At 38.8% G+C, this 26,840-nt stretch overlaps 1 protein-coding gene across 1 annotated transcript in view; it reads right to left on the bottom strand.

The window, feature by feature from the left end:
• ME2 (malic enzyme 2) overlaps positions 1–26,630 on the bottom strand; it is a 49,183-nt gene extending 22,553 nt beyond the window's left edge. Inside the window, exons 1-5 of the mRNA XM_081096959.1 lie at positions 26,454–26,630; positions 12,527–12,646; positions 4,979–5,112; positions 2,756–2,905; positions 282–357 (exon numbers count right to left, since the gene is read on the bottom strand). Of these exons, the coding sequence (XP_080953085.1) occupies positions 282–357; positions 2,756–2,905; positions 4,979–5,112; positions 12,527–12,634 (468 nt within the window). The 5' untranslated portion in view covers positions 12,635–12,646; positions 26,454–26,630. The remainder of the gene's footprint in view (positions 1–281; positions 358–2,755; positions 2,906–4,978; positions 5,113–12,526; positions 12,647–26,453) is intronic.
• Between the last annotated feature and the right edge of the window lie 210 nt (positions 26,631–26,840).

Below are 26,840 nucleotides of genomic sequence, written 5' to 3'. Positions count from 1 at the left end.
AATAGAAAAGAAATAAAGAGAAGGCAGGAGACACCAGTGGTATCGATAGTGAGCAAGCTCACTTTGTGTACTAGTTCCAATTTCTTTCCCAAAGTCTAAGTTTATACCAGTTACCCATTTTGTAGTTATTACTATCATGATCTCCTCAGAGCACTAAATCTGCATGTATATATAAGTGCAAAATAAATCAGAGCAACAATGAAAAACTGTTCTTGGAAATTTAGAGGTAAGTTACAAGGAAAGAAATAACATTGTGAAAAGGAAGGTTGTGCTATTAGTACCTTAACATGATTTTCTGGCCAGTTATCCACAATTGATCTAACATGACCTCTGTCTGAGATTGAAATAAATAATCCCCTGCAACAGAACAAAAACACCTTTGCATTTCACAACAGTTTTTTGTTTTTTTCTAAGTCTTTGTTCATAACTGGAATATTTAGGTATTTTAATAAAACATCAAGACACAGTATAATTTCCAAGCAGAATTAGCTAAATCACACTGGTTTATTTTCAAACATTTCCAACTACATCTTCAAACATCTTCAAACTGTAATTACATTGCTCACATAGTAGTTGCCACAAAGATTATTATTAAATGATGTGATCATTTTTCACAAGAAGAAATGCATCCACATATCATTTTCAAATAAACCCAATATACCTCCAGTAAAAAGCAATTTAAAAATAAACCACCAATTCAGAAGAGCATACTACTGCTAAAACTCACTGAACTGAAAAAATTGAAATGTGAAGAACAGGAAGGAAGAGAAGAAAAGTGCAGTAGTTTCATATAAAAGACATTACCTTGAGGCATTAGGAAAAAGTGAAATTATTTTAAACACACAGTATACTGCTATCCAACTGAGATAATGAATCCAGACTTCAAAAAAGGAAGAGGGGAGGGAAGGGGCGAAGAGGAGTGGAAGGGAAGGGAAGGAAGGAAACCAAAACCAAAACACAGGTTCTAGAAAATAGGGCAGGCAGAGATGAGGTCCAACAGGTATCAAGTGCCCTTAAACCAGTGGTTCTCAACCTTCTGGCCCTTTAAATACAGTTCCTCATGTTGTGACCCAACCATAAAATTATTTTTGTTGCTACTTCATAACTGTAATGTTGTACTGTTATGAATCGTAATGTAAATATATGATATGCAGGATGGTCTTAGGCGACACCTGTGAAAGGGTCGTTCGACCGCCAAAGAGGTCGCGACCCACAGGTTGAGAACCGCTGCCTTAAACTGATTCTTATAACTAACTTTCTCATTGGTATCTTACCTTTGGCTTTACTATCCTAGCTCAAATCAGTTTAGTTCAAGCGTTTCTCAACCATTAACTGCATAACAGAATCATTTGATGAACTTTTTAAAAATGCCCCCATGAATTCTGATTTAACTAGCTTGGAGTTTAGATCAGATTTACTGACCATCCTTTATGTAAAAAGCAAACAAAAAACCACTGCAGCAGTACACCACATAAATGACACAGTATCTGCTCTCATCCAGAAGCCATGCTCCTTATGTTTCACATCAGCTCTCATCTCTGGTGCACATTAGAATCACACCAGGAGCTTTTATGAAACACCAACACTTGGGTCCAACTCTAGACTAAATGAATCAGGATCTCCACAAGGGGAGCCCAAGAATCAGTATTTTTTATGTTTCCCCTTGTTCTTTAATCTGGATTGAGAACCACTGTTCTACATGAAAAAGAAACTATAAAAGAGCTGAAAAGCTGGGTAATATCACAGAAATGTTTCAGACCCACTAACTGATGGCAGCACATAGAACAGTGTTCTCAAAGAGTCTTCCAGTGATACCTGACCACCACCACCCATGGCGCTCATTAAATTCACACTTCCAGACCTTTCTCTTTGTCTTCAGACTCTTGGGAATTAAAAGGAGAAGAGTTGGCAGGGATCAACATTTCAAGTGAGTCCCACAGGTGTGTCATGCACATTAATGCTGAAAGCCACTAGACTAGATGAGGGGAGATTGAAGAGAAATGCTATCATATTTTGTTTGGATTTCTACATTTGTGTCAATATGCAAGTAAGACATGGGAAACATACAAGGATTGAGGAAAATAATAGAAGAACAAGACAAGAAAACTCAAATTAAGTAAAAATAGCATTTATATAATGCTTAGAAGTTTACAAACTGGCAGTCACACCAGTTTCCTCATCTGACCTTCTCAGCAGCTCTTTGGCAGGTACTGGTATCACTATTTTATGATGAGAAAACAGATTTAGAGGGATAAGGTCACTTATTCAAAGACCTGAGTCAAGACCCACTCCAGTCTTTTCCACTTAAAATAACTGGAAGTGCTGTGAAATTAAAACTTTATAAACATCCATAAAAACAACAAATGACAAAAATGAATGCTGACAAAAAAATGAGAATCAATCTTTTAATTTGGCAAGATTGTAAAAAACATTAATAATAATTCTGGAGAATCTGCTACCATGAAAAAAAAAAAAAGAGTACCTTTACTTTTGGTACGAAAATGCACAGTTCCTCTAACAATAATAATTTAAAGAAAGTTAAGAAAGAATGATACTGTTTCTACAAAAATGAAAGAAACAAATGTGTTGGGTTTTTACTAATCCCTTTTTGTCCAAATTAAGCTTTTGTGAGGTGAGAAATGTGGTTGAGATAAGACTGCAACAAATAAAACAGAAATGTAATAAGTGTCACAGAGTGATATTTCTCCTACATAATAATCATTTTCAAATATATATTTTTAAAAATAAGCCTTACTTAGGTCTTCTAAAGATGTGTCCATATTGGGAGCAGGCAAGACCAACTGTTGGTGTATATACAATTGGCAACAGATTTTCGATATCATCTTGCAGTATTCTATAAAACAACTTTTCATTTCTTTCTTGTATTCCCATTATATAGATGTATCTGAAATTAAGCACAGTAAATAATATCTACATCAGCCAGTAATACATTCCAAGTTTTGTCCTCTGAAAGGTAAATGTAGCCATCTAAAATAGAGGGCCAATTCCCTCCCAGAAAGCAAATCCCTAAATTATCATTATTTAACACCCAGGAGTAAAAATCAACAAAAATTAAATAGGCTTAAGCTCCAAAATGATTAATTAGGCTTAAGCTCCTAAAATAGTTATCAAGACCTCTAACTACTTCTCACCCTTATCTTCATAATGAATTTACTTCAGTTCCTCAATGCATCACAACTCTTACCTTGGAGTTGCTACTTACGGGGAACCCTTTGCCTAGAAAACCCTATACTCATGCAGTCCTATACTCATGCTCTCCGAAAGCAGCTCAGGGTGGAAGGCTCTCTCGGTTCCTGTTCTGCCTCTTCCCAATCCCCATGACACATATAGTCACATTAGATTTCCTGTTTTTAGGTCCCAAAACAATCTACTTCTCTTCTGTAACTCACTCCACTTTCTGTCTCCCCTCCAGCCTATATGAGATAATGAGTTAGGGACTATCACCTTATAAACTTCCACAATTCCAGGAACTAGCAAAGTATGTAGAATATAATTGATGTGCTAATTTTCAGTGAATAAATAGGGAGGACAGATTCCATTTAGAAGAGGAAAAATTGCCCTAACCGGTTTGGCTCAGTGGATAGAGCATCGACCTGCAGACTCAAGGGTCCCAGGTTCGATTCTGGTCAAGGGCATGTATCTTGGTTGTGGGCACATCCCCAGTGGGGAGTGTGCAGGAGGCAGCTGATTGATGTTTTCTAACTCTCTATCCCTCTTCCTTCCTCTCTGTAAAAAAATCAATAAAATATATTTTAAAAAATAAGAAAAATAAACATGCTCTTTCTCTCTCTCTCTCTTGAGCAAGCCCATGCCTTTCCCCACCCTCTTCTTTCCCCAGGGCAAGCTCCCTCTCTTTGGAGCACACCCACCCCTCTCCTCTTCTTCCCCCAGGTATATTCATTCTCTCTGCCTTTCCTTTTCCTAAGCTCCAAGGGCCCATTTTTTGTTTCTGTAAATCCTTTCTGAGCCCACGCAGCCCAGGTGGCTCACCTTTTTTTCTTTTTTAACCTCTGTGACTTTCTAAATAAACTTTCTCTTATAATTTGAGTTCCTTGCAGACAAGGCAAAGAAAAAAAAAGAAGAGGAGTAATATTTTCTATATAGTTACCATGGGCAGAAATAATACCAATAGGTAGATATTAAAGGGAAGGAGATTTCTTCTCAACACAGGGAAGAAAAACAAATAATTGGGCTATAATGACTGAATAGCTTTATGAAATAAAAGGCAGAAATGCTGCCTGTCTGGCGTGGTTCAGACATAAACACAACTATCTACTGATGAGCTCCTAGAAGGAAGGGTTGTGCATTATTGTAGAGGACATACATTTCGTTTGCCTCAGCCAGGTTTAGTTACTCCTCTTTTCCACTCCCTAAAGGGTCCTGGATTGAATATTACCAACTTTATATCCTCAGTGGCCAGTATAGTGGCACACACAAAGTAGATGATCAATAAAAGTTATTGAACAGACTGGATGAAAATTAGATGATAGCTTTGCTTCTAATATTTCATTCGAACTTGAAATGCTCTGTGATTTTGAGCATAAAAAACTGATTTCTGCTACTTTTTTTTTAAAGGATATTTCATTGGGGGTTATTTATTTTTTATTAAATTTATTGGGGTGACATTGGTTAACATGAACATATAGGTTTTAGGTGTGGGTTTCTATGTTACAAGATTTGTATATTGCACCGTGTGCCCACCACCCAAAATCAAATCTTCTCCTGCCACCATATAGTAGGACCCCCTTCTCCCTAAATTTTATAATAGGGAAAACAAGTGAAGCATTCACTGCAATGAAAAATACATGATCATTATAAAAATAACAGGAATGGACTACAACACAAACTTCATTATGAGACTGTATGTTTCTCATGCCATAATAACATAATAACCACAATACTCCCAATTTTTTTGGTCATAACATCAATAAAAACTAAACATCTAAGCAATTCTTACTTTTCCAAAGGGCAATTTAATTTTTTCACATTTCTATGGAATCGTAAGGCTTGAATATCTTGTGTCTCTATTTTGGGAGGTAGAAGTCCTTGAAGACCAAGCATTTGTCGTTCTCGTAATGTAAATGCCATTCCCTAAAAAAAGGAGTAAAAAAATATTAAAAATTATTACTTACTGGGGTAGCAGTAGTGATGTCCCAGAATATATAATTTAAATATATATATATATTTTAAAATAAGTGAGATATTTTTGCCCAGATTGTCAAAAATGTGTAAGATTGGTCATATCTAGTATTGGAGACGGTGTGATAAAACAGATACTCTCACATACCTGCTGGAAATGTAAACTCATTTAAGCTTTTGGGAAGAAAATTATAAAGTAATCTTAACATTTTAAATACACATACTCAACAATAATGCAATTCTACTTCTGGACAGCCATCCTAGATAAATATTCATACATAAAGAGGCATATACAAAGAGATTTGTTCTAGCACTATTTCAAGCTCTCTTGCCTATTACAAACTAAAACACCATCAATTATGGAACAGTTAGGGAACCCATGGTATTTCGATATCATGAAATACCATCACACTTAAATGTATATCTCTGTGTGTCATAGAAAGATCTCCCAACATGCAGTTAAGAGGAAAAAAAGAAAGGCAAGTTGCACATCAAAACACACTTACTGTAAACTGTAATGTTTAGAAAATCCCCATAAAGTACATACACACAGATGCATCATACATTAGAAATGAAATAAACAAACTATGGTTTGAAAGAACATAAAACAAGCTGGTAACATAGGTTACCCCAACTAGAAAGGATTGAGGCTGAGTAGAAGGAAGAAGGAAGAAATGATACTTAAGAAAAAATTAACCCATGTTCTAAGAAAATCTTTTGCAATTTCTGGTATTCAGGTATGGGTTAAATTCTTTGAATCAAAGTGATGCCAGTGAAAACGCCAGACTAAGGACTTCCAAAAATCATTTCCTCCATAAAAAGCAATAAGAACACTGGCCAGCTGATCAGAATAAACTTTTTCAGAATTCTAGAAATAAACCAAAGACTTTAACAATAGGGAGCATTTATTCAAGAAAAACTGCTGAATTTCATCAAGAATAGCAAGCTTTGTGCCTTTTTAACTTGCCTCATTCACTCTCTCCTCACCAACTCCACAGCAGCCTTGAAAATAGCAATCACCGAGAAAACCAAGATGGCGGCATAGGTTAATGCCGGAGATTGCTGCCTCGAACAACCACTTCAAAAAACAACTAAACGACGGAACGGACATCATCCAGAACCACAGGAAGGCTGGCTGAGTGGAAATTCTACAACTAGGAGGAGAGAGAATATCATACCCAGACTCAGAGGAGGTGCAGTGCTGAAGTGAAATAGTAAGGTGCGGAGTGCACGCGGAGCGGGCTGGCAGCGGAGGGCGCAGTTATTGTTTTAAATCGGGAGGGAGTTTCAGACTCTGAGCTCCAGATCCGGGCGAGTCTCTAGGGACCCAGACTCAAACGGGAGAAGTGGGACTGTCTGGCTTCGGTCGGAACTTGAAGGCAGCTTTCTCTCTGAGGTTTGTAGCGGTTGCTGGGACTCTGTGAGGCAGAGCCCCAGGGGACAGAACTGAGAGCAGCCATAACTGCTCGCTCCAGCCTGCCCTGTAGATCCCCAGGGACCCGCCCCGCCCAAGTCCTGCGCAGAGCCATTTGCCAGATAGCCTCAGGCAAAGGCTAGATTAGCACCTCCCCAGAGGACAGAAGTTTTCCCACTGCAGACACAGCTGATTCTCACAGCCAGTTGACGTGGAGGTCAAATCCCCCTAGTATTACTACAACAATCAAGGCTTAACTACAACAAGACTGCGCACAAAGACCACTAGGGGGTACACCAAGAAAGCATAAAAAATGCGGAGACAAAGAAACAGGACAAAACTGTCAATGGAGGATATTGAGTTCAGAACCACACTTTTAAGGTCTCTCAAGAACTGTCTAGAAGCCGCCGATAAATGTAGTGAGATCCTCAAGAAATCTAATGAGACCCTCGATGTTATGATAAAGAACCAACTAGAAATTAAGCATACACGGCCTGAAATAACGAATACTATACAGACTCCCAATAGCAGACCAGAGGAGCGCAAGAATCAAGGCAAAGATTTGAAATGCGAAGAAGCAAAAAACACCCAACCGGAAAAGCAAAATGAAAAAAGAATCCGAAAATACGAAGATAGTGTAAGGAGCCTCTGGGACAGCTTCAAGCGTACCAACATCAGAATTATAGGGGTGCCAGAAGATGAGAGAGAGCAAGATATTGAAAACCTATTTGAAGAAATAATGACAGAAAACTTCCCCCACCTGGTGAAAGAAATAGACTTACAGGTCCAGGAAGTGCAGAGAACCCCAAACAAAAGGAATCCAAAGAGGACCACACCAAGACACATCATAATTAAAATGCCAAGAGCAAAAGACAAAGAGAGAATCTTAAAAGCAGCAAGAGAAAGAAACTCAGTTACCTACAAGGGAATACCCATATGACTGTCAGCTGATTTCTCAACAGAAACTTTGCAGGCCAGAAGGGAATAGCAAGAAATATTCAAAGTGATGAATGCCAAGAACCTACAACCAAGATTACTTTATCCAGCAAAGCTATCATTCAGAACTGAAGGTCAGATAAAGAGCTTCACAGATAAGGAAAAACTAAAGGAGTTCATCACCACCAAACCGGGATTATATGAAATGCTGAAAGGTATCCTTTAAGAAGAGGAAGAAGAAGAAAAAGGTAAAGATACAAATTATGAACAACAAACATGCATCTATCAACAAGTGAATCTAAGAATCAAGTGAATAAATAATCTGGTGATCATAATAGAATCAGGGACATAGAAAGGGAATGGACTGACTATTCTTGGGGGGGGGAAAGGGGTGTGGGAGATGCGGGAAGAGACTGGACAAAAATCGTGCACCTATGGATGAGGACAGTGGGTGGGGAGTGAGGGCGGAGGGAGGGGCGGGAACTGGGAGGAGGGGAGTTATGGGGGGAAAAAAGAGGAACAAATGTAATAATCTGAACAATAAAGATTTAATTAAAAAAAATGATAAAAGGTTACATTAAAAAAAAACAGAAAAAAAAAAAAGAAAATAGCAATCACCGTCTGGCCAGTGTTGCTCAGTGGTTGAGCACCGACCCAGGAACCAAGAGGTCACCAGTTGGACTCCCAATCAGGGCTCATGCCCCGGTTGCAGGCTCCATCCCCAGTAGGGGGTGTGCAGGAGGCAGCCCATCAGTGATGTTTCTCATTGATGTTTCTATCTCTCTCCCTTCCCCTCTCTCTAAAAATCAATAAAAACATATATATTTTTAAAAGAAATAATCTTTAAAAAAAGAAAATAGCAATCACTGTGTAATAATCACTTTGAAAACCAGAGCCTGACAGCCATTGGAGAGGGTGGAAGGGGTTAGAGATTCTTCTAAAACTCCAGGGCTCTGTCATTCTTTGACCTGTCGGGTGGTTCCCTGGAAGAACCCTTTTTGCAAGACTGTCTTTATGTGGCTTGATTTGGAGCTCACCCAGAGTGAATAGCCTTTTCCTCAGAAGAGCTTGTTAAAAACAATAAGAGGCAATTATATAACATGGCAACTCCCTACCTTGGGGAGTAACAAATGAAGCAAACAACAGACTAACCAAAAAGTGGAAAAGGAAAAGTTGAGGAACTAATGTCTATGGAGGAGCTTTGAAAACCCTGGACTTATTCCTGAGAATCTAGAAGTCATGTGCATGAACTGTTTTCATGCCCAGGAAAGACTTGAGAAGGCTCTAAACTCCACCTCTGGCTAACCTTGAGGCTCTGCATACACAGAAAGTGAGGGCTGAGACATAGTTGTAAACTACTTGGCTAAGTACTAAAGCCAATGTCCCATGTTACACAGAGCCACTTGGCAAATAATGGAAGACTTATTGGGAATGTCAGTAAAGAGACAAAAAATATAAAAAAGGAACTAAACAGAAATTCTGGGGTTGAAAGTACAATAACTGAAATTTAAAAATTCACTAGAGGGCCCGGCCGGTATGGCTCAGTGGTTGAGCATCGACCTCTGAACCAGGTGGTCATGGTTAGATTCCCAGTCAGGGCACATGCCCAGGTTGGGGCTTGATCCCCAGTAGGGGGCACACAGGAGGCAGCCAATCAATGATTCTCTCTCATATTGATTGGTTTTTATCTCTCTCTTCCTCTCCCTTACTCTCTGAAATAAAAAAAATACATATATTTTTTAATTCACTAGAGGGGCTAGATTCTAAGAGATGAACGAATCAACAAATTTTTTAAGACAGATCTGAGATTATCCAGTCTGAGAAAAAACACACACAATGATTAAATATGAACAGAGCCTTAGAGACCTGTGGGATACTATCAAGAGCACCAACATTTGAAAAATACGAGTCCCAGAAAGCCAGGGGAGAAAAAGAATATCTACGAAATAATGGGCTAAAAACTTTTCAAATCTGATCAGAAACATTAACCCACACATCCAAGGAGTGCAACATCTCCAATGAGGAAAAAATTCAGAGATCTACACCTAGACACATCAAATTGTCAAAAGACAAACACAAAAGGAGAAAACTGAAAGCAGAAAAGATTCAAAAGGCAAACAGGGAATTCTTAGGAAGAGAAACAGCTAGTTTCTTTTTTTTTCTTTATTACGGTGTTACATATGTGTCCTTACCCCCAATTGCCTCCCCCCCCACTCATGCCCTCACCCCACTGGTGTCTGTGTCCATTGGTTAGGCCTATATGCATGCATACAAGCTAGTTTCTTACCAGAAATCATGACAGCCATAAGGCAGTGGGCTGACATGTTCAAAGTGCTGGAAAATGGTCTGTAAAACTGCAAACTACAGTTTTAAAAGCAATTTTAAGTGGATCATGGCAAAATAAAAAAAGATGATATATTAGCATGGTAAAATATGATTTTCCTTTTTTTATCTGTCATAACACTATTTGTGCAAATAGTTAGAATCACAAGAAATATTTAGTTTTTCTCAGAGAACTAGCCTGGGAAATTAAAAACAAACAAAAACCCTCAAAACTGAGAACCATAAAACCAGAGCTCCAGAAACAAATTAGGAAGTGAAAACTTCCCATAGGAAAAGATGAAGAGCTCAATTTCAAAAAAATAATAGGAAGGTCAGTCAAATGAGCATGGGGAGAGAAGGAGAAATCCAACCTTACACTTGTACAGCCCTTTAAATGTTTCAAAATGCTATTATTACTACATTATTTAGGTGAGAAAACTGACACTTAGGTTTAAATGACTTTCCTAAGTTTCTTGGCTAGTAAATAGCAGAGCTCAAATTAGCATCTAGTCTGCACCATAATGATGTCCAATCCTTTAAAGTAGAAGGACTTCTAAAAAATATTAAAAATTTCATATTCAAATTCATACAAACAGAAAATAAGTAGTGGTTGCCAGAGCTAGGAAGGGAAAGGAGGAGTGGGGGAGAGACTGCTTAATGTGTACTGGGTTTCCATTTCGGTAGTAAAAAGTTTTGGAAATTGATAGTGGCAACATATGCACAATACTGAATGTACTTAATGTCACTGAATTGCATATTTTTAAATCATGTTCAATTTACCATAATAAAAAAGTTTTACAGAAATAATAACAGGTATACCTTAAGTAGACAGTGATTGCAGATATACATTTGGTGGAGGGGGACAAAAAAGGGAGAAAATGGGACATCTGTAATACTCTCAACAACAAAATAATAATAAAAAGGATTAAGAATTCAGTATTGCCTTTAATTACTAGCTTATTAATCACAGCAGCAACATACTCTTAAAACAGTACTTATAAACATTTAAAAAGTCATTTAGTCTACAAGGTTTGACGCATGAACCTGCCTTCTTTACGTGGTAAGTCCCCAAGGAGTTCATGAACCTCAAAATGGGAATCACTAGTCTATTTTCCTCCTTAAATATACAACCACAACAAAAAACTCTTCCTGATGTTTAAGAGATTTCCAGAAGTGGTCCTTCAATGAGGTAACCGTATAGATGCTATTCCACCACAGAGATTTCAGAAGGCCAGAGTATTAGAATTTCTTTTCTTTATAGAGGTACTGTAATGCATTTAGACTATCTTCCTCCTTAAAATTCATTCCCTGCAACATACTTTATAAATTTCTTAAAACCCCCACAAAGTAGGTTTATATAGTTTCTATAATAAAAGAAAACCAACATATTTATCAAATGTTTACTATGCCCATGGAGTTATAAAAGATACAAAGAAATTTTGAATGGTCCCTGCTCAAGAAGAACCTGGAATATAGTTAAAAAATACGAAGTCATGAAAATGTAAATACTATCAATTATTTCAACAGCAGCTTATGACATGAAAAGAAGCACAAAGCCAACATCCAGATGACGTGCCACAGAAGAGGAAGATAGACACTGCTACAGGGTTTAGAGAAGGGAGCAGTTATCCCAGTCTACGGGGTGTGCAAAGGCTCTACAGAGCTGGATTCTCAATGAGTTGCATCTTGAAGAGCAAGTAAGATATGTGGAGAGGCAGCAGAAACAAGAGAGGATATGCCTCATTAAGCTTCATTTACTTCACTAACTGCTTGCTCAATTTTCATTCTAGCCAGGTACCAAAAATGCAGAGATAAAGTGCTCTGTGTGACCTTTAGTCAAATTTCCCTTTGTAGACCCCAAACCCCTCAAAACATATCATACTATCCAATTATTGTCCCCCCACCCCATAAGAGAAAACATATGGGACTGGCAAATTTCTTACTGTTGTTTTAAAATAAACCACACCTTAATACGAACGCACCATTCTTAAAAGGTAAATTTCATATATTGCAATAAACCTATGTATCCTCTTGCAAGCTTCCTGTAACAAATCTCATCCAGAATTATTTACTTACTATTTTATTTACTAACAATTGTTCCTGAAATATGGAGAGGGAATGCCCACTGAACCCAGCATGGATAAGGAATAAAGTCACAACTAGATCTCAATATTGCCATCATCTCTGCCCCAAGAATGTAAAGAGTGTGAGAGGTCTCTGTCTTTTAAAGCAAGAGTGTGATTAATGGGCACAATCACTTGCTTGTAATGATTCGTGTGCAAAAAGCTGTGCGAAGGTGGGGCAGATGCTACATAAAATTTCATTTTACAATTCTGACCCATCTTACAAGGGCCCAACTGATTGGTCCAGGATGAGTGCTTGATCTAAACTGGGTAAATCTAAATATCCCACATCAAAAGTCCTGGCCAGACTGCTATTCTGTGGGTTTTTCTGAGCTAGGACTAGGAAATAGTCTTTCCTGGTGGTAGAAGTTGTGAGTTGAGAGATATAAAGCAGCCATGATTCTTGCCATATGGAGAAATGTGAAAAGTTCATGCAGAAAAAGCAAATACCTCCGAATAGTTTTATTGTAAAGCTACAAAATAGAAAAGTTTCACTTTATCAGTCTAAAATATATAAATCAAACTGTCATTGGGACAAGAGAAAAGGTACGTCACTAGTCGTGTTACTAACCTTGTTTGTTCTTGGGTTCAACATGAGGGGCTTGCCTTTCTCTTTTGTGTGTACACGCCGGCATGCCAGAGAACAAGGAGTGGCAACCACTCTTAACCGGGACAACATCTTTTCTTTCACCTGCGAAAAACAAAGCAAATACAGTCAGACTTCAGTTCTCAGACATCTCCCATCTCAAATAATTCAGTTCTCGACCAATTTGTTCATGGAAAAAATGTCTCAGTTGCCAAACAAAACTTCGGTTCTCAACTTAATAACCTGTAATAACCTTTAGTATTCCTGCTGATAAGTCACGCATCACGCAGGTGACAAAGGAGATAATTCAAGAATATGAATCAGTTTACTGCTAAACCTTGCGTTGTTAGCATCTCAGGGAATTGTGCTGTGAATATTTTCTAATGGGGAAAATGATTCGGTTTTCAAACAAATTGCTTCTCAAGCAGCATCTGGAACGAATTAAGTTTGAGAACTGAGGTTCCACTATACACCATGGCTGAGAGACATATTACAGAACTGCATGTACATCAGTTTTCAAAAACAGATTTAGAAAGCTTAACTTTATACATGTGAAAAATATTTTTCAAAATACATTTATGTTTCTATAGACTGTAATGGTTGCAAAAGAGTAACATTACAGTAAGCCAAGACTTACTTTTCCTGACAATACTCTTAAATCCTTGGATAATCATCATTGCAACTCTTAGGTATCTATTATAGTGTGCTAAACATTTGCCTGTCTTCTAATCCACACAAGTGTGGCAAGGTATGTATCTCCCACTTATGAGAGAAAGGAATTGAGAGGTTAAGAAACAAGGTAGCACTGGCCAGGTGGCTCAGTTTGTTGGAGCATCATCTGTATACAAAATGGTTGTTAGATTCCTGGTCAGAGCACATACCTAGGTTGTGGGTTTGATCCCCAGTTGGGGCACGTACAGGAGGTAACCAATTGAGGTTTCTTTCTCTCTCTCTCTCTCTCTCTCTCTCTCTCTCTCTCTCTCTCTCTCTCTCTCTCTCTCTCATCAATAAAAATACATCCTCAGGTGAGAATTAAAAATAAACTTTTTTTTTTAAAAAAGGAAAGCAACAAGGTCACATCTAGTAAACAGTGAAGTGAGTTCCATGTGGGAGTTTAGCTTGAAGGTAAAAAGTAAATAATAGGAAAACCTGGACTACACACATTCAGGGAAGAGAAGCGATCCAGATTCTTACCTCGACTTAGAATTTTAAACCTACTGTAGTTAATGTTTAAATGTAATGAACTAAATTTTTTGTTCTTAGAAAAACTGTTATTTAATATTAAAAATTCATTCAAATTGGATTTTTGTCTTTTCACATCCATCCCAAACATGGGAATTTTTCAAAGTGCAAAATTGTACATAATACATTATACTTTAAATATTTAATGATGCGAATATAATAGATTCTTCTGCATATCAATTCTGCCACCAAAAATCATTTTGTAATTCCTATTTATTATTTTAATTATTAGAAATCACTGCAATTGTCATGCAATATGTTTTTTAATGGAATTTCTATTTGCTGAGAAATCTGTGGTCTGTATATGGGAGTGCAGCAAAACCATTTACACACTGGGATTTTTTAAAGTTAATTTTAGGTGAAATTCACATAACATAAAAATAACCATTCTGAAGTGAACGATTCAAAGGGATCTAGAAAATCTATAATGTTGTACAACCACCACCTCTATCTAGTTCCAAAACATTTTCATCATCCCAGAAGGAAACACATAGTCATTTACGCAGTTTTCCTCCCTCCTCCAGTGCCTGCACCACCAATCTGCTTTCTGTCTTCATGGACTTAACTATTCTGCATACTTCACATAAATGTGGTACCTAAATAAGGCCACAAAAACAAGAAATCATAAGCACATCAAGAATCACAAGAAACGGGGATGGGGGTGTGGTTTAAGGGTACAAACTTGCAACAAGTAGCAAGTAAGTCATAGAGATCTAGCACAGAGTACAGTGAATACAGACAATAATATTGTAGTACCATCGTCAAACTTGCTAAGAGACTACAACTTAATTATGCCAACCACCAAAATGAAATAATTATGCAGTGACAGAGGAGCTAATTATTGCTACAATGGCAATCATATTATATGTAAGTATTAAATTAACACGTACACCTTAAATTTACAGTGTTATATGTTAAATATATTTCATGAGCCATAACTGCTTTTCTTAAAAAAATGTTAATGCCATGAGGGACATGTTACAAAAAAACAAAAATTCAACAGAGTAAATTTGAAGACTCTAATTGACTTTATTAAATGATTCACCTATCAGGCAGCGTCCCACCCAGCAAACAGAAAAGATCTCTGAGGAGCTGTGGGAAGCACAAAGTTTCTAAGGGCTAGAAGGGGGTGGGACAAGCAAGCCACCTTCCTTTGGGGAAAGGGCAGGGGGTCTATCATGCAGATCACCTCAGTAGTGCTAATCAGGAAATGCCATATTGACTGGTTAAAGGTCACGAACCTGGGAGAGATGGAAACTACAATAAAATCTTGATTTGCTGTTCTGGGGACAAGTGACTGTATTTTGTGTCTGTCTGTTTGTTTATTTATTTAAACAATTTCACCCATTTTGCTCAGAGTCTCAGCCTGAGAGATGTGGTTAAAACTTAAGGCATTTGCACACTCTCAGCGACCACTATTCTGTAGTTCTCACAGCTTTTACTGATCCTCTGTGTGATTTTTTTTCTTCTTCTGATTCTCTTTGGTATTCCCAGATCATGACTTCAGGTTCATTTTGTTTGTTTGTTTTGTTTCTGTTTTATTCTTCAATGGATTCCCATTAGTCAGATTTATTCCAATGGATACCACAGATGAAGATCTCGAACAAGGCCCACAAAAACCTTTTGTGACCTAGCTCTGACCTACCTCTCTAGCCTTATATGGTAACATACTTTGATGCCATACTGACATTGTTTCAGTTCCTTTACTTAATCTTCAAACCAGCCAAAGGCCTTTTCACGGCTTTTATTTGCAGGGAACACCCCTTAACCCTCTCCTCTTCCTCTCCACCCACCTAATCTTTAAATCTTGCTTCTGCTTTCACTTCTCCAGGACACCTTACTTAACCTCCTACTTTAAATTTTCATAGAAAACTATTTTATTATAAATAATTATACATTTTATATTTTTGTATCATTACTTAATATCTGGCTTTAAAATTAGACTACACTTCATAAAGATAGGAATTTGTCTACTTTTGTTTTTCAGTACATCCCTTGCTTTTCTTTTTTTTTTTTCAGGTTTATTTTGAAGTTGGTTATTCTCTTCATTTCTTTTTTGATGTTCCAGGCTTAGGAAGATCATCTGCTTGGTGGTGAGCCACTGAGAACATGCACTTAAAGCCTTTGAGAGACTACAGTATGCTAGGATGATTACTATGATTACTGGGAGCAGGATAATTCCACTGTCTGGAGTGCACTTGGGAGTCAGTCATAGCCAGATCTTTGAGGAGAGGAGAAGTCAGGATCCAGTCCAGTTTACAGTATATGACAAAACCTCAAAGACAGTCAATAGGACTAGAAACTAGTATCTATAAAGGTACTAACATTATTTTTTCTCTACAATTCTTTTTTTTTTAAACCAAAGATGATCACAGTAAAACTAATTTGTTTGCATTAAACTTGGTTTCACTCATTAATATAAGTGCAGCAAAAATAGTGACTGATCATATCATCTCTTTCTAACACTGCTTTCTGGACCCTTTCATGAGGAATCTCAGACTAAACTCTCAAAGCCAATGACTGGCCATCAGGTTGGACCTGCAATACCATTTCAGTCAAAGCCTTGGTAATACAGCTATTCTTTCGGACTTCAAGTAAATGTTGATCCTCAGAGCTAGTTTTCTTGAATTTTTTGGTGACTTGAGACTTTTAAAAAAGTGTTATTGTTGAAAGTATTATAGGAGGCAACCAATGGATGATCTCTCTTACATCAATGTTTCTCTTTCCCCCCACCCCCCATTCTCTCTCTCTCTCTCTCTCTCTCTCTCTCTCTCTCTCTCTCTCTCCCCGTCTCAAAAATAGATAAATAAATAAATAAATAAATAAATAAAATATCCTCGGGTGAGGTTAAAAAAAATACTAAGAATAATAAGGGAAAGTAGAATACATGTTTTCAGTTATAGAACGTAAATATGGAAATGCATATATAGGGAAACACGAGGAAAGCTGTAGGTATGTAAAAATAAATCTTTTTTTTTAAAGCCTTGACCAGCCAGGGTTGATTTCAGAGAGGAAGGAAGAGGGAGAAAGAGATAGAAACATCCATGATGAGAGAGAATCATGGATCGACTGCCTCCTGCAAGTCCCCCATTGTGGGGAGGGATTGAGCCCACAACCCAGGCATGTGCCCTTGACCTGAACCAAACCCGGGACCTTTCAGTTCACAGGCCGATGCTCTATCCACTGAGCCAAACCAGCTAGGGCTGTGAAAAGAAATCTTGAGAAAGAAAATTTTGTGTATGATCAAGCTGGAATGTATTATAAGCTTTAATATCAACTGTGTACTTACATAAAATTAAAACTCAATGTTATTTCATCTGCTAAAAAGACAGTCTTCCTGTACAACTAGTATGTTATTGCTCTCTACCATCAGATCTTTGATTGCTTAGGTAAACCAAGTATTAATATTAAAAAAAGCAAAATTTGCCCTAGCTGGTTTGGCTCAGTGGATAGATTGGCTCATGGACTAAAGGGTCCTGGGTTCCATTCCAGTCAAGGGCATGTTCCTTGATTGTGGGCTCGATCCCCAGTAGAGGGCGTGCAGGAGGCAGCCGACTGATGATTCTCTCTCATTATTGATGTTTCTCTTTCTCTCTCTCTCTCTCTCCCCCCTTCCTCTCTGAAATCAATAAAAATATATTTTTTAAAAAAGCAAAATTTTGCTAACAACTATTTAACTTTCTGTATTGTCTGTAGTCTTTGCCATCATGATAATTAAGTATTATTTCACAGTAACCTATGATCCTACTTGACCAAATGTTTTAAAACTTGTATGTTTAACAAATTCAAAAATTAAAGTCTTTTGCTTAACCAGAACAAACTTTTTCAGAAGGATCCCTGTGCCATTTCAAAAAAGATCTATCTGTCTCTCTCTCCCCACTCTCTCCCCCTGTCCTTCTTCCCTCCCTCCCTGTTTTTTACTAAGGGGAAATTATTGTTATTAAAATAAATGTTATGTTCTAGAAATTATACAAAATGTCTAAAAATCCAAAATATCCTGATACAACTTTTTCATTTATAATTCTAGCTGGTATCTTATATGGTGTATTGCAGAGAAAAGCAAATTGTTTTGTCAATTCAGATCATACTTTCAAAATGGGTGAGGACTGTAGAACACTAAGGAAAAACTGGATTTGTAAAACTGCTAACAAAAAGATCAAGATCAATAAGAATATGGGACTGAATGAACTTAAGGATAATTAAAATATCCATGACTTTATTTGAAATTATTACTGTTTTTTTAAAATCTTTGTTTTCCAGATATAAATAATTTTTTTTCTCCTAAACTACCTAAGACATACAGTAATTTAGTAAATTATATTTTACTAGAGGCCCAGTGCATGAATTCATGCACCTATGGGGTCCCTCGGCCTGGCCTGTGGGATCAGGCCGAAACTGGCTCTCCGATATCCCCCCAGGGGTCCTGGATTGCGAGAGGGCACAGGCCAGGCCGAGGGACCCCACCAGTGCACGATCAGGGCTGGAGAGGGATGCAGGAGGTTGGCCAGCTGGGGAGGGACTGTGGGAGGGCTCCAGGGTGTGTCCAGCCTGTCTCACTCAGTCCCAATCAGCCGGACCCCAGCAGCAAGCTAACCTACCGGTCAGAGTCTGCCCCCTGGTGGTCAGTGCACGTCATAGCGAGTGGTTGAACAGCCTTAGCATATCATTAGCATATTACGCTTTGATTGGTTGAACAGACAACTGGATGACTGGACACTTAGCAAGCATACTAGGCTTTTACTATATAGGATAAGCAGAATTGAAACATTTTTCTTTTCCTCCCTACCTGATCCCTCCAATATTGGGAAATTCTTCATAAATGTGTATTCCCACTGTCATAGTTCAATACATAAGCTCATAAGCTCATTAAGAATCTGTTCTCCTTGCAACAGGACACAACTGGAAACAATGGATATATTACCAAGGCTCATGGTATTTTTTTTTTTAGAAAAACATGAATACTTCCAGACATGATTAGACAGCCTTAAGGAACAAAGACTGACTTAGGGAAGCCTAATTGGGAAAAACCGGTCTAGTACCTTATTTACAGAATTCACAAAAGCCTTACCACATCAACTTTTGCATTCAGCATTCTCTGCTTTTGATATCCATTTAACTGAAGGAAATGAAATTAAACACAGTATTTTACAACTGGAAAAGGCACCTTCATAGGACTCTATCAGCAAGATGGAAAGGACCACATTAGGTGCTCTCCTAACTACTCTGTGTGAGGCCAGGTCTACAGGTGTTGACTCTTGGATTCACATTTCCCATGTAAAGAAAGCCCTTGCAGCCCAACCAATTGGTTGAACACACCCTACACACTCCAAAGGCTGCTAGTTCAATTCCCAGTCAGGGCACATACTTGGGTTACAGTGAGGTTCAATCCCGGTCAGAGTAACATATGGAAGGCAACCGATCAATATTTCTCTCTCCCTTCCTCTAAGTATGTCCTTGGGTGAGGATTTAAAACAAACAAAAGAAAGCCCTTGTACCTAACTGGACTGTTGAACCAACAGAAGATTTGAAATTAAAAATTACTAGGAAGTGAAGGAGACAGTATCTGTTGTGGCAGCTAACCCAAAATTCTGGATCTATACCTTCATTTTTCCTTACTTTAGTTCCTCTCTATCTTACAAATAATACGAAAGGCAAAGCATACTAGTATACGATAATAATTATTATTTCCTTTTTTCCCTTATATTTCTGCCTGCAAAGATAACTCAACATTGGGCATTACCTTTAAACCTAGTTAACAAGTAAAAACATGCAGAGGTGGTAAACATTGTCAAGGGTGTTCAATGGCTGGCAGTGTCAACCCCAGGAAGGGTGCCAGACTGGGAAGAAAATTTTTTCTTTAGGCAAGCATTGCAATAAATGAGTACATAATTAGAAACTTTATAATAAACCTTAGGGGAAATTGCTGGAGCTACCACCAAAGTAAAAGCCAACTAGAAATATCATTAAATTTTCTTACAACAACTTGTGTTAGATAACAGAATTGCTCTTGACCATATCCCAGCTGAACAAGATTGGGTTTGCTTTGTTGTTAATACCTCTTAGAGTACTTGGATAAACATCTGATGAAATACAGATGGAACTAGATAAAATCCGGCACAAGTCAAATGATAAATACAGAACCTCATGATCTTTTGACATCCTTAGGTGGCTGCCTTTAGGTATTGCCTCCTGGCCTAACATTTCATTTGTAATTATAGGAATTTTTTTTGTTATAAAACTTTGTTTTGTATAGCTTGATGCACCACTCAGATAATGGTTTGCTCAACCTTTTGAGATGATCACTAAGACCTATGAGACATTATATGAGAAACCTCAAGAAATGATAGATATTTGGCCTGAAAGGAACATGACAGTAAAGCCTTCAGTTCTGGTGCTCTGACTGCGCAGATGTGGCCCCAGGCTCCTAAGAAAACCACCTTCCCTCCTATGTGGAACATGACATACTAGGAATGAGCCTTCCTGGCCATGAGGGACCAACAATGCTTGTAGTAACTAATCAGTGTTGCTTTCCAATGACTGATCAATGATGCTTTCAAGGAAAGAACTGATCAAAAGGGGAAAATGTGAAAAATATAAATGGAACCACTTTAAAATGGAGTCAGTGCTGCCACCCCAGAGGAACTGCCTTGCATGTCTTACTCCTCAAACCATCAGAGTGTTAAAACTGGGCAAAATAACCTTTGGACTGAGCCTAAAGCAGCACTGTATCCCAAACAACTGTTTGTAAAGATAACAAGAGCAAACTTTATGAGCAATGGACTGAAAATTAAAGACATTCTTTAGGATTAGCGTCACTATGTTAGCTTACCTGCATCAATAGAAAGTCCTTCCTTCTTTATGTAATCGTTGCCCTTCCCTTTCTCACAAATATCCCTTGCCTTTACCTCCTAATTGGAACACTATCTTGGTTTCTACCTGAATCAGTGCTTCCTAAATAACTAATCTTTTGGATCTCAAATAAATGTTTGTTGCCTTTCACTTTGGCCTTTTGTTTTTAGGTTAACAGTTAATACCCTTTTATAATAAACTGGTAAACATAAGTAAAGTGTATCCCTGAGTTCTGTGAGCCATTTTAGCAAATTATCCAATCTGAGGAGGGGTTGTGGGAAGTCCTGGTTTATAAGTGGCTGGTCAGAAGTATAGATCACAACCTGGGACTTGGGAATGGCATCTGCAGTGCGGGCAATCTTTTGGGACTGAGCCCTTAACCTGTACAATGTGAGGCTATCTCGAGACAGACAGTGTCAGAATGCAGTTAAATTGTAGCACACCCTGTCAGTGTCTGCTGAGAACTGGAGAATTGCTGGATGTGGGGAAAACAAATCTGGTGGCCAGAAGAATTGCATTTGTGAGTAGGGAGAAGCAGTTTTTTCTTTAAGTAGTTAAGATCAACATTCTGATATATGAAATCTTCTATTTTCAGCTCTGCTTAAAAATTTGCTTCTATCAAATACTGAATTTAGCCTGTATGATAAAGATAACACTACCTGTCAAATCTACCTCATAATTGTGATGATCAAATGAAAGATATGCAAAAAAATATTATAAAGACTTAAAGAGTAATGTTATATCACTCAAATTATTATTTTATTACTAAGTTATAGACAGTAAAATATAAAAGTATAGTTGATGCTTGAACAATGCACCTAAATCCGCAATGGATTTACATCTGTGTATAAGTGGACCTACATAGTTCAAACCTACGTTGTTCAAGGGTCAACTATATTTCTGACTCATGGTTGAGAACCTGTTTATGTGGAGGGCCAACTTGAGTTATACGTGGATATTGACTGTGTGGCTAGTCAGCTTCCTTAACCCTCAAGTTATTCAAGGATCATCTATAAGTTTAATAGTGCCTTTAGAACAAGCAGGCATAAAAATAAATAAATAAGTAACTTAAGGAAAAAAACCTGCCAAAATTCGATCCAAGGGCTGAAAGACAGACAGACAGACAGGTGGGCTTAGGACCAGCTGGAGACAAGATAAAATGGGAGAGAGGGGAATCACACCTAACTCTTATGTTATAAAGATACTAGTGGCCCGGTGCACGAATTTGTGCACATTGAAAGGAAATTAATTAGAAGAAATATTTTAATATCGCTATTCACCCTTTCTCTATAATAGAAGTGTCAACCAAATTCACGATAGACAATGACAGATGGAAACACATGTGTGCGATTGGCACCAGAGAGAACTTTATATGTACTGCGCATGCGCGAGTCAACTTAGCCTTCTATAGATATAGAATAAATTTGCTTAATTAGACCTGCTTTCTGATGTAGCTAACTTTTTCTAGCCCAGTGAAGCACTCCAACTTCTCTTTCAGGTAATTATCAACAACACAGCAGTAAATATCAACATGAAGCAGATTATTATTGTAGATCATGCAGGGAGAACAAAGGGTAAAATATTTAACTGCAGCAGTGTTTGACTATATTCTGTGCAGTGAGAAAACCTGAAGTCATTTTCACGGTCCACCATTTCGTACTTCTTTTCAGTCGGGTCAAGTTTCTAAGCTTTCTAAATCTCCATTTTCTGGCTAATGAAAACAGAATTCCATCGAGTCTCCTATCTACCTACTCCCAAGACTTCTGTGAGGATCAAATGAGATGAGGCACAGGAAAACGCTTCACAGCCATTTGGTTAAAGTGTAAAATGTTTGCACCTGGCTATAAAGCAAGTCGTGTTCCTGGGCTGAAGAAACTGCAAGGAGGCTAGTCTCTCTCTAGGGAGAGGAAGCTGGGTGTTGCTCTGTGATGTCATTACCCAGACAGACATTTAGCATATTAGCCTTTTATATATATAGATAGATGATGGAAAGAGAACTGTAAAAATGAGTGAAGTAAAAACGAAACCAAAAAAAGGTGGAACTTCTCATTCTGAATAAATATGTAAAATCAAGCTGCTTACTTGAGAGTTTCTTGGATATTGAGATATACCTGGAGTTTCTCCCCTGATGTGTCATTCCCAGTGTCTTGCCCTGGGGAGCAGTAGAACTCACTCTCTGAGTGCTGTTTATAAATTGGACTGGGACCGAAACTGCTAGGCCACTGGCTGCTGGAGACTACTCCCCTGGCCCCCTCCCTACCTGAGGGGAGAAAGGAGAAGGTCAATGCACAGGAGATGCAAATTAGAGAGAGGTCATGAATTGCTGCAGTGAGCACAAACTCTGCAGTCAGACAGAGCTGAATCTGAATCTGGACTCAGCAAATAACCAGTTTGGAATCAGCTGTGTCACTCGGGCAATCCCAGATGCTCTCTGAATTGGTCTGTGACCAAATAAGAAAAACTAGGACAATGTAATATAGTTTTTCATAACACTAAATTTGTCTTTGTTTTCATGCTGTAATTATGATGTTCCTACCTTTTTTGGTGGTAACAATGTCCTTTATTTTATGAAAGGATGGGGATGATAGCTTGTAGTTAGCATTTAAATAGGTTCTTACCCTTAACAGAATTAGGTTTGCGATCTTATGTCTGGTCCTAATAGCCCCCTATACAGACTGTCCTTTTTCTTTTTCTTTTTTGACTTGCCCACAAAGTCCAAAAGTCTGGGAACTACTGACTTAGAAGTCTCACGGTCTCATCAATAAAATAGATGGAAAACTCTTTTGCAGAGTTGGTGTGCAGCGATGATGACATATATAAAGCGTCATCAGATAATAAAGCACCTTCAGAGCTTTACTATCATAAAAAGCTTGACTACTTGACCTGAAGGTTTATTCAATAGTATCCATATCCAGGCAGTGTAGCACAATCATCAAAAGCAAGCTCTGGGATCAAACAGCTGGATTTAAATCCTGGCTTTGCCACTGCTAGCTCTGTGATCTTAAGGAAGTTAGAGGAAGTTACAATCTCATCACTCAAGTGGGGTTGATAAACAACAGGACTTACCAAATAGGGCTTTTATAAGATTTAAATTAGATAATCCATGTAATATGCTTATCACAGTGCCCTCTAAGTGCTCTATACTTCTTAACTAAGCATCATTGTTAATATTACTACAGCGGGGCCCTGACTTACGAGTGTCCCGACTAACGAGTTTTTTTGAGAGTTTTTTGAGATACCAGCTGTCTCTAGGACGATTTTTTGCATTGAGTTGATAGAGTAATTTGAGTTAACGAGCTCCTTAATGAGCTCCTTAACGAGCTTGGTCTCCGAACGAATTAAACTCGTAAGTCAGGGCCCCACTGTAATAGGTGGCCAGAAGTGCTTTCTAAATGCTTGTTAGTTTCTGCATAACATATTCTAATGTGATGTTTTTATTAAGAGGCTATGAGGATAATCAGGGTTAATATTTATTTAAACTATTTCAAACTAAATCTCCAGGTCAAGAATGCGAACTTGGATGACATACAGATGCAAGCATCATCAAATGTCATCCTAAACAATATCTAGAAAATCAGTATTTTCATTGCTTTTGAAATTTGTTTATATTGATCAAAGGAGATATAATATACAGTCATTTAATGAAAATGGTGATTTTCAAATAAAATAGCTTTTAATAAATAGTTACCTTTTTATAAAATCAAATGTAATTTTTATATTTAGTATGAATTTATTCCTCTAATATTATCCTTAGTAAACTATAGGTTTTAGTATTATTTATATTTCAAAATATGGCTAAATTTTTCTGAAATTCACCAACATAAATTAGAATTTATTTTAGTTTATATAAGAGTTAATTTATAAAAGAAATTCTGAAATGATACATGGGTTTTTTCCTTTATGAAATTTTAATGTGTTTTCTTATATTTAAAAAGACAAAAACATTATACACAAACACCTTCTAAGGGAGAAATCCATTAGCAGTTCTTTCACAGGAGTAACTATTGAGTGAGAGTCTGTTTTAATTCTCAAGAGAATGAAGAATGTCAACCAAAGCATAGCCCAACATTTCCTATTAATGCACGGTAAAGGTTATAACAGAATTTCTGGTCTCTATGTCTAACTTTAAGTCTTTATAACTACCATAAAAATGTCAGATATAGGTTACAAAATTAGAGCTCACAGTTGATTATTTAAATGTCCAATATTAGAAGATATAAACTGTTTTATTTTTCTGTATTTCTGCAAGCCATGTAACATAGCAACATGTAACAACTAGTTATAGTAGTTATACAATAGATTATATATTTATCTATCTTTTAAAAAAAACATATATTTTTATTGATTTTTTACAAAGAATAAGGGAGAGGGATAGAGAGTTGGAAACATCGATGAGAGAGAGAGAAACATCGATGAGCTGACTCCTGCACACCCCCTACTGGGGATGTGCCCACAACCAAGGTACATGCCCTTGACCGCAATAGAACCTGGGACCCTTCTGTCCGCAGGCTGATGCTCTATCCACTGAGCCAAACCGGTTAGGGCTATCTATCTTTTGTGTAACTTCTATAACTAGCATGTGTATATATGTATGTATATGTACATACGTAATTACACAATAGATTAAATATTTATATTTTGTGTAACTATTACTGACATATATGTGTAGATGAGTGTATTTATATATATACATACACGAAACTATATATATCTGATACTGTATCTTCTCTAACTTCCAGAATGCTTGGCAACTGAAGAGAAAAACTTTTGAGTAAAACATTGCCATTAGCTTTACAGGGTTATGAAGGGACTGGAGCTATTATGTTAGATTACCGGGTTTGAATGCAGGCTTTGCCCTTTCAAACCTGTAATCTTTGTAAACTGGACAGAATATCAATACTATCTCAAAGTGCAATTTGGAGACAATTCATGTAGCGGACAATACGTGCTTCTATCGTTACCACCATCAATTGCAAAACTGAAAGAAACAATGCTATGAAATGCTTTGCTTAGAAGTGATCGCCGCAAGTGTTAGGAAGGTAAGTCAGATATGAAATAGCTTCAGCAGGGAAGCACTTCTGTTGCGATTTATTATTTTGGTTAGCCTCTCCTGAAAGGGCAACACATATTTTCTAGAATTATCTAAGGAATCAAGGAAGTCAAATCCAAGACCACGGGTGGAACCACACACAAGCAGGGATGGTTATCACCGGCTTGAGTCAAACACCTGCCAAACGTGGTCCACAGATGCAATTTCCTATGAATGGGCGGAACCGGCCCGATCTTAGAACTTTCTAGCCCGCAGCAAACTTCCTTCCAGCGAAGAACACACACACGCGCGCGCGCGCACACACACACACACACACACAACACGCACACGCACCCGCCTAGCTCATCATGAACTCACCCCTGCAGAAAAAGAGGCCAAGTTGCCAAAGGGGTTCGGAACCTCAAAATCGGTCTGTAAAGGGCGCGGGAGGAGAGATGCTCGCGTTGGGGAGGCCACAGGGCCTCGCTCCGCGCGGGAAAAGGGTCGCCCCGGGACCAGCGAGTCAAGAAACGGGGAAGTCACGCCCCCAAACTGTGGGTTCCGCGACCTGGCCGCTCCCCCCCGCCCTCAGCGAACCCCTTCCCTTCACCCCGCCGCCCCAACCGCCAAGCGGGGACCTCGCCGGCCGCACGCGCGGAAGCCGGCGGCGGGTCAGGCTCGGCTTCCCGGGCCAGGCGGCAGGAGGCCGACGCCCGCTCGCCTCCCGGAGCCCCCGCCGGCCCCGCCGGCCGCGCCAGGCCGCCCGCAGCCGCGTGCCGCACGGAGCCTTACCCGACGTCTCGCTCCGCGACAGGTGGTGCTGCCGGCAAAGAGGCCGCGGCCCTGCCCCCGCCCGGGCGATGATCAGCTCCGGCCCGGCCCTCCCCTTCGCCGGGTCTCCCCGAGGCAGTGCCAGCTCAGGTGCGCGGCGGCGGAGCGGCCAGTCCGGGAGCCGGCTGGCACTGAAGTAACGTAGAGAGAGGGCGGGATCCGGGAGCCGGGGGGACCCGGAGGAGGGCCGGCGGGCCCCATGGGCGGAGACTGACGGGCACGCGGGCCAATGCGGAGGCAGGAAGTCGGCCCCGGGGGGCGGGGCTCCGCTCGGGGCTCGGCGGCCGCGCGTTCCGTTCCTGCCCCACAGCACCTTCCTGCGTGGGGACCCTCCAAGTTACTGTTTTG

This window comes from Myotis nattereri (genome assembly GCF_964212035.1).
Source record: "Myotis nattereri genome assembly, chromosome: 8".
NCBI classification, from domain to species: Eukaryota; Metazoa; Chordata; class Mammalia; order Chiroptera; family Vespertilionidae; genus Myotis; species Myotis nattereri.
The sequence above is the reverse complement of the archived record's forward strand: the minus strand, read 5'-3'. Positions and strand labels throughout refer to the sequence as shown.